The following is an 8487-nucleotide window of genomic DNA, read 5'->3' on the forward strand; positions in this document are numbered from 1 at the left end:
AAAAAATGTTTAAAACAGGATATGGGCCATCCAGTTCTCAGCACTATCAGCTGTGCCCCCCTCAGAAACACTTGCTAACCAGTTCTCTCCTTTCCATCAGACTAACAGTCAATTTTCTTAAAAGCATCTAATTAAAACCAAACAAACCTTTCAGATCTTATGTCAGGCTCTAGGGAATTCTTTCCATCCCCACCCACCTGGCTCCTCAAAATTGTAGTCTGTATGTGATATTCACTCCTCAACCAGCTGCAGTTTAACTTCTGCCCCTGCCTTGCCTCTGATTCTCCCCTTAGTTAAATCAAAGACACCCTTGCTGCTAAATCTATGCTCCATTCTTGTCTACCTTAACCTCATCATGTTTGACTGAAGCTGTGCTGTTTGTCTTGTTGCACTTCTCACTTCCTGCATTACTCAATGTCTTACCACCGGCACAGAAGGGAAACCAGTTTGGACCATTACAATCTCTCTGCAGAAAAGTAATTCACCCCACAAAGATGGCACATGACCTTGCTTAATAACGTAAAACGTTAACTGTTTTCCAGACTGTGGGTTGTGACCGATTTGGGGGTTGTGAAATAAACTTAGTGAGTTGCAAGGCTCACTGTTAAGCTCAGTGGAATTGACTAGAGACCATCAGAGTAGATCACATGTAGTAAAGCTAAGTGTTTCGTGCCTAGAATGTGCATAGGTTTGCACACTCTATGGGGAGGCTAACCAAATTTCTTTTTGTGGGTCTTATCAGAAAAGTAAAAAGTAAAAAAGGCACTGACTTGGGTCTTCATAAAGGTAACTCCAATATTTCAGAATAGAACCTACACTTTAATTTGGAAACATAGAACAAAAATCTTCAGCAAAAATCTTTCACAAAAATCTTGATTTTGAAGAGATAAAAAAATAGTATTAACTTTAAAATAGGATTCTGGTTCATTCCTAGAGCAACTGGTAAAAATTGAGACAGCTTTGACAATGTCCTGTTGTCCCAACAAAAATGACACACGAGGCTCTCCACAAGCTGGCTCCTGCTCACCTCTCAGCCTCATGTCCCCACTTCTTACTTTGTAATCTACACAGCAGCCACACCAAGTCCTCTGCGTCCTGCAATCACACAGTTTTGGCTCCAGGCCCTGCAACATGCCATTCCAGGACAGGGAACACTCCAAGTCCCTCGCCTCCTTACCTTCCCTGCCTAAAGCTTCATCTGCCCCACTCTGTGGCCCATCTCATCCCTCAGAGATCACTCCTCCTAGGGAAACTTCTCAGACTCCAAGCCTAATTGTTACTGAAATCCCCAAATAAGCCCCTTTCCATGAGGGTCCAGGAGAGCAAGTCATGAGGCCAACTAGAGCAGTTCTTCCCACCTGTTTTATTATTGCACTGTGCTGCTCACCCCAAGAAGTCTTTTGAGACCTTTTTTACCTAATGCTCCTCCCTGTCCCCTGTGAAATTTTAATACCACAGATACATGACATGTCTGTTTGTGTTGTGAGTGTGTACATGTCTGTTTGTATACTGTGGCCCTTTGGAGGGCCACAAACCATTATCTAATAGTTAAGATTTTATATAATCTTAAATTACATGCATTTTTTTCTCTATAAGGACCAATTTTTGTCCCCTTGTGGGTGATCGTCCCCACTGAGAATTCATAGAATAAAATAAAACTCTGCTAGCCCTCTCAAGGGAGCTAGGAATAAAACACTTCATGTTCTTTCCTGATGAGAAGCTTAGGTCAAATGCTGAAGGTGCAGGAAGATGAAGTATAGACTTAACAATGAGGCTGACTTCGACCTAACCCAGGTGGAGTTGGCAGTAGGGCAAAAGTTATTCTGCAGCAGGGTGGAGAGTGACCACTGAATCTGGGCTACAGATCCAAGGAGTGGGGCTGGAAGGGGATGAGAGTCACTAGCTTGAAGGTGACAGCAGATCTAGGAAGTCTTGTTCTAAGAAGATGGGACATACTTGACCTTAGGCTGATGGAGTGTGGATACTGAAAGACTGGAGAATACCCAGGAAGGGGTAAGTGGCTGGATGAAAGTCCAGAGGAGGAGGGAGGGGACAAGGGAATCACAGGCCAGGGATAAAAGGGTAGAGGAAGCTTCTTTTCCTCTGCAATGTCTGGGTGTGAATGTACAAGGCCTCAGGGAAGTCAGTTCATTGGGAGAGTGAGATCAGGCCACAAGGGAAGGCCAAAGGAGTGGAAGACATCTATAGCATCCCCTTTGGAGAAACTGCAGAAGCTGATTGAAGTACACGGAAGGATGGCCAAACGGCATCAAGGACCCAGTGAAATAAGAAGTACAAAATCTATAGCAGTGTGACGTCTTTTTCCCTATCACTTTCCAGGTGCTGTCTTGGGCGCAGGGACGCAACAGCGAGGCCCAAGTTTCTGACCTCAGACTGCCATTGTCTGCCTTGCCCAACTGGAGTGTAAAGTCATGAGTAAGATGGCTTTCCATACTGGTCATGGTGAAGAAGAGAAAACAGAGTACTGTAATGGAGTGACAGGTGGGCGACTTCGCTGGATGGTCAGGAAAGGCCTGCCTGAAGAGATGACATTTGATCTGAAGCCTGGATGGTACAAAAAGGGCAACCTTGAGACATTCTGAGAGTGGAACTTTCAAAACAAGAGGGTCTCTAGTACAACGGGAACAAGGAAGAAATATGCTTGTCTTCAAGGGCAGACAGTGTGGCTGGATCATAGGATCAAGAGAAGAGGTGGGGAAGAGGCCAGCAGGGACTGAGTACTGTTGACCTTTGACCGTGGCAGCTTAGGGGTACCCACACCCTACATGGTCAAACATCCAAGTATAACTTTTGACTCTCCTAAAACTTAACTACGAATAGCCCTCTATTGACTGGAAGTTTTACCCATAACATGAACAGCTGATGAACACACATTTTACATGTTATATGTATTATATTGTATTCTTATAATAAGGTAAACTAGAGAGAAAAGAAAAGAAAATGTTATTAGGAAAATCACAAGGAAGAGAAAATGCATTTGAAGTATTATACTGGGTTTATGGGGAAAACAAAAACATAAACAACCCAGGGAGGAAGGACAGTAGGGCAAGAAGTGGGGCAGAAAGACCAGTTTGGAAGCCTGGTAGATTCTCCAAAGGGAGAAAGGGTCGAGGTAGTTGATGAGATGCAGGGCAGTTCCGGGGTGGGCAGGATCAAAGGGCAGTTTTGGGAAAACGAGAGACGTCTTGCGTGTTGCATCAGAAATGCTGATGCTCGATTCTAACCGCAGCAAGTCATACACACAATCCCACGTGGAAACACCTCTCACACCTGGTCCTCCTTGCCTATTTTCAAGGTTCCTGGAGGCGATAAACTGCAAGATTACTAGATACGTTTTTCTCTGCCCACCCGAATAATATCTTTGCAGGTTTTTAAAAAGTTTTATTTATTTATTTTTTCAAAGATTTTATTTATTTATTTGACAGAGAGAGATCACAAGTAGGTAGAGAGGCAGGCAGAGCGAGAGAGAGAGAGGGAAGCAGGCTCCCTGCTGAGCAGAGAGCCCGATGTGGGACTCGATCCCAGGACCTTGAGATCATGACCTGAGCCGAAGGCAGCGGCTCAATCCACTGAGGCACCCAGGCACCCCCTAAGTTTATTTTTTAGATTTTCAGTTTAAGTTCTTTAAATAGGCTTTCTTTTCTTTTTTAATTAAAAAAAATTAAAAAGATTTTATTTATTTATTTGACAGAGAGAGAGCACAAGTAGGCAGAGAGACAAGCAAAGAAAGAGAGAGAGAGAGGAGGAAGCAGGCTCCCTGATGAGCAGAGAGCCTGATGTGGGACTTGAACCCAGGACCCTGAGATCAAGCAGAGGCTTATTCCACTGAGCCACCCATGCACCCTAGGCTTCATTTCTTATAGCAATTTTTAGAGCATGGTCAGAGGAGGGAGGGATGAACAGGTAGAGCACAGAAGATTATGGTGGTGAAGCTACTCTGTATGATACTACAATAGTGAGTACATGCCTTATACATTTTTCCAAATCCACACAATGCACACCACCAAACCCTAATGGACACTGTGGGTCATCATGTCAATGCAGAGTCATTAATTGCAACAAATGTAACACTTTGGTGGGGGTACCGGCAATGGGGGATGCTATGCCTATATGGGGTGGGGGTTATATGAAAAACCTCTGTACCTGCTCAATTTTGCCTTGGCTGTTTCAAGTATTTTAAAGCCAAATCCTTAATATCTTACCTATTTCCTGCCACAGGCAGTGTGCTCTATTCTTGACTTACCCCTCAGAATAGCACTGATGAAAACAGCTCTCAATATTTTATGAGTCAGAGGACATTAAAATATCTAAAAGAGTACATGTTCCAGTGCCTGAGTGGCTCATTTGGTTGAGTGTCTGTCTGTCTTCAGCTCAGGTCATGATCCAGGGGTCCCGGGAGGGAGCACCACAGGCTCCCTGTTCAGCAGCAAGTCTCCCCCTTCTGCCCCTCCCCCTGCTTGTTCGTTTTTCTCTCTCTCTCTCTCAAATAAATAAAAAAGTCTTTAAGAAAAAAAAAAGAGTACATGTTCCTCTCTAGGGCCACCAACTTGTAAAGTGCAGGTCAAAAAAGCTGAGTGTAAACAGCATTATTAAAGCATGTTCTTTAAGTACATACCAAGATGTCTGTAGAGGTCGTTCCCTTCTGTTTTCTGACACTTACTTTTTTAGACATTTTTCTATCATTCTAAGAAAATGGATATATGATTTTAAAGAAAGGTATTCCTGACCCCACCCATTCTAGAAAATACAAATCTCCGTGGAGTGGAAGTTTTTTACATTTTAAAACTTCTTGTGCATTTGTACTTTACACACGCTGTAGGAATAAAAAGCACAAACATGCTTTACAGTAAAAAGTCAGTGTCCCTCCAGCCCCTGCCTCCCAAGTACTGATATCATCACAGGAGGCAGCCGGTGTTCCGTGGTGTTCAGCCACATATCTTCCAGAGAGGTTCTATTTATATAAGCAAATACCTACTTACTAAAAAAGCATAAATAGTAGCATATTATATGCTGTTCTGGACTTTTCTTTTTATTAAGCATGTTTTGGAAATCCTTCTCCAACAATGGACAGAGTTGCCTCATTTGTTTTTTAATGTAAGTTGAATATAAAGGGTATGATAATTAAGAAACTGCATGTCATTTATTTGCCTTTTAATAGCAGAGCTACTAGATTAATCCTTAGTTTTCTGTGCTTTACTATCAAATAGTTCAATGCTTTAACATTTTACTCTCCCCTGTGCCTTTATTTCCATTGCTAAGTTCCCCACTCTATGCCCCTGCCCACTCCCATCTGAGGTTTGACACCATTATCTAACTTAGTCATGTGATCTCATTTTTGATAAATCAGTTATAATAAGCCCAGAAGACTTGGCTCAGATGTCCCTTAAGGACACATGATGAAAAGATGAAAGAAAATAAAATGCATAGAACAGAGGGGTGAGAGTTGGTCACATGTTGGAGATTTGAGTATCTGTGTGTGTGTGTCTTAACTCCTAGTCAATTATAGCTACATTCATCCCTCCCAGCTTTGCACTTGGGGACAAGGATGAATGCAATCTTAGCTCATATTATAAGATGAGTGCACATCTTTGGACTTTTCTAAGAAGCCACAGTCCCTTAGATCACTATAGCTCAAGGACAGACACACACTCAGAGATTTTTTTTTTAAATGCTGTTTCTGATTCTGAGTCTTTTTTTTCTCTTGAGACAAGCAAAGCAGACACACTTGCCAAGGATAACTGAGAATGTAAGGACTATCCTTGCCTGGGCAGCTTGAGCGGGCTGTGTGCTAAATGTAACTTCGAACCATGCCCTATAAATAGCTGTTCATTGTCAGCGTGTGTGAAAAGACAAGAGTGGGTGTGTGGTGGTATGATTCAGGCCTAATGAAGTAGTCACGTCTGCGCAGGGTTACAACTGGTAACCTAGTCAGTAGGCAACTGGAAGGGCTCGCCTCTGACCGAACACAGACTGAAGGGAAGCTGTTCAATACCGGTTTTGCCTCCAACCATGGCAAAAATCATCCTGAGGCACCTCATTGAGACGCCAGTGCGCTACCAGGAGGAGTTTGAAGCTCGAGGCTTGGAAGACTGCAGGCTGGACCACGCTTTGTATGCACTGCCGGGGCCAACTACTGTGGACCTGAGAAAAGCCAGGGAGGCCCAGCTTCCTCCGGTGGACTCAGAGGCCAAGATGCCGGCCCAAGAAGGCAAATCCCGCTTCCAGATCCTGCTGGACGTGGTCCAGTTCCTCCCCGAAGATATCATCATTCAGACCTTCGAAGGCTGGCTGCTGATCAAGGCTCAGCATGGAACCAGAATGGATGAGCATGGTTTTATCTCAAGAAGTTTCACCCGACAGTATAAACTGCCAGATGGCATCGAAACCAAAGATTTGTCGGCCGTCCTCTGTCACGATGGAATTCTGGTGGTGGAAGTAAAGGAGCCAGCTGGAACTCAGTGAAATCTTATCAATTCCTGTTCATACGGCAGGAGGAACATTATAGTTCAGCTAATGGTACCAAGGGGTTGTTTGTATTAACCATATTTGAAATGATTTTTATAAGATTGAAAATAGAAACATAGTTCCTGGTATGTTGAGGTTGTGTTTGTTATTCTTACTCAGAGAGGAAAATTGTTAAATGTTTCTATAGATCAAAGGGATGCTAATCTAACACCTGAAACACTGACAGTTTAGGAGACAATGTGGATTCTAGTGAAGATTCAGAATTATTTCTTCATTACTCCAAAAAATGTCCCAGAAACTGCATTTGTAATACTTGATGGCAAAAGAGCCATATAAATTTCTTATCCATTTTATGAAAACTTTTTATATTGCTAAAAAAAAGTTGTGATTCCCTTCACTTGACAAGCTTTTCTTTCTTTTTCTTTTTTTTGACAAGCTTTTCAATGAATTTTAATTGAAGTGGAATCTGTAAATATAGAGTCTGAAAGTTGAAATACAGCACTTAGGAATTGGGCCTGAAATGTATTTATGATTCATTACAGCTGTTACTGCCTTAAATGTAATGCTGGAATTTTCAGATGTAAATTTTATTTAAAAAAAAAAAGTTCTAAATATGTACCTCATTTTTAAAAAGTCAAACTGAGTGCTGGATTGATGTATTTTTAACAACAGCATATGTTCTGTGGATATTTATGCAATGTTACAAACTTATATGTTGACTCATATTCTTATAATTTTGTATTAAGTTTAGGAAACCACTTTAGAAAGTATAATTACTGAATTCAAAGAGTTTTACTCTACAATCTTTGATGCTACTTAGAATTTTAGATTTTAGAAGACGGCAAAATATACTGCATCTGCTGTCTCTACATAATCCTTAGCTTTAAATAGCCTGGCAGGTAGTAGAGTTTCCCAGGCCAGAGCTTGCACAGGGGCTAAGAAGTGCTGAGACACTGATGGAGGTTAAGGATTTGCTTTAGGAATATTGCCATCAACAGCTGGTCTGTGACATTCCAAAGATTTGCTATCTCATTCTGTACATGCTAAAAATTTCTCAGGAGGAAATGGCCACTTTTACCCTGTACCCCATGTGTGCGGCCAGCGAGCCTATGCACAGTGCTGGGAATAGAAGGGACTGGGTGTGCAAAGAGCCAGGATGGATGCAGGCCACTGACGACACCCCTGTCCTCCTCCACAGCGCTTTGTTGTTTGAGTGACAATGTAAGAGACACGAAGGAAGAGAAAAAGACACCAAACAGTTCTAAAAAGTGTTTTGAAAGCAAACACAATTGGAGAGATGTTTACAATATAATTAAATTGCAAAGATTTTGAAACTGAATGTTAATGCTTATTCACTGAGGTTTGTGCAGCATAAGAAATTTTGTTTGACAAAGTAAATATCACAGACCAGCTTTGCTACATTACAAAGATGATCATAATTAATGGGACTCCATCTAATACAATTAGACCTGGGATGCCATTTGTCCCACTTTAGATTATTCTTTCTCAATGATTGGCAGGTTGGTAGGGAAACAAAGTAGTGCTTTGAGAGTAAACCAATCAATAAAAACATCCCTCTCATTTGGCCTTATCCCTACTCTAGAGAAGATCCTACTTCTGGGAAAATTCAGGAAATAAAATTATTATTATTATTTTTAAAGATTTTATTTATCTATTTGAGAGAGAGAGAGTGCCGCACGCATGAAGTGGGTGGGGAGGCAGAGGGACAGCAGACTCCCCATTGAGCCAGGAGCCTGACGTGGGGCTGATCCCAGGACCCCGAGATCATGACCAGAGCAGAAGGGAGATGCTCAACTGCACAGGCTCAACTGACTAAGCCAACCAGGTGCCCCAAGAAGTAAAATTCTTACCATGAGGAGCAACCAATAGAAACGTCTCCTTTAAGAAGGAACACTAAAATAACCACCTCATCCAATTAGCATTATTTTTTCTTAAGGTATATTTAAAAGTATTACATAACCATTTTGATTTGGAAAATAT

The 8487-nt window shown here is 41.9% G+C and overlaps 1 protein-coding gene across 1 annotated transcript; it reads left to right on the forward strand.

Moving 5' to 3' along the window:
- The first annotated feature begins 5707 nt into the window (after nt 1–5707).
- On the forward strand, nt 5708–8138 carry HSPB3 (heat shock protein family B (small) member 3). Its single transcript, XM_004737891.3, has one exon. It carries the CDS (start codon nt 6031–6033, stop codon nt 6481–6483), a length of 453 nt encoding a protein of 150 aa, XP_004737948.1. The 5' UTR covers nt 5708–6030; the 3' UTR covers nt 6484–8138.
- Nucleotides 8139–8487: the final 349 nt, after the last annotated feature.

Source organism: Mustela putorius, unplaced genomic scaffold, assembly GCF_011764305.1.
Source record: "Mustela putorius furo isolate JIRA1106 unplaced genomic scaffold, ASM1176430v1.1 tig00000407_pilon_pilon_pilon, whole genome shotgun sequence".
In the NCBI taxonomy this organism is placed as follows: Eukaryota; Metazoa; Chordata; class Mammalia; order Carnivora; family Mustelidae; genus Mustela; species Mustela putorius.

What these genes read in the sequence shown, in the direction of transcription:
- HSPB3 (XM_004737891.3), top strand. Translation starts at nt 6,031, where the DNA reads ATGGCAAAAATCATCCTGAGGCACCTCATTGAGACGCCAGTGCGCTAC.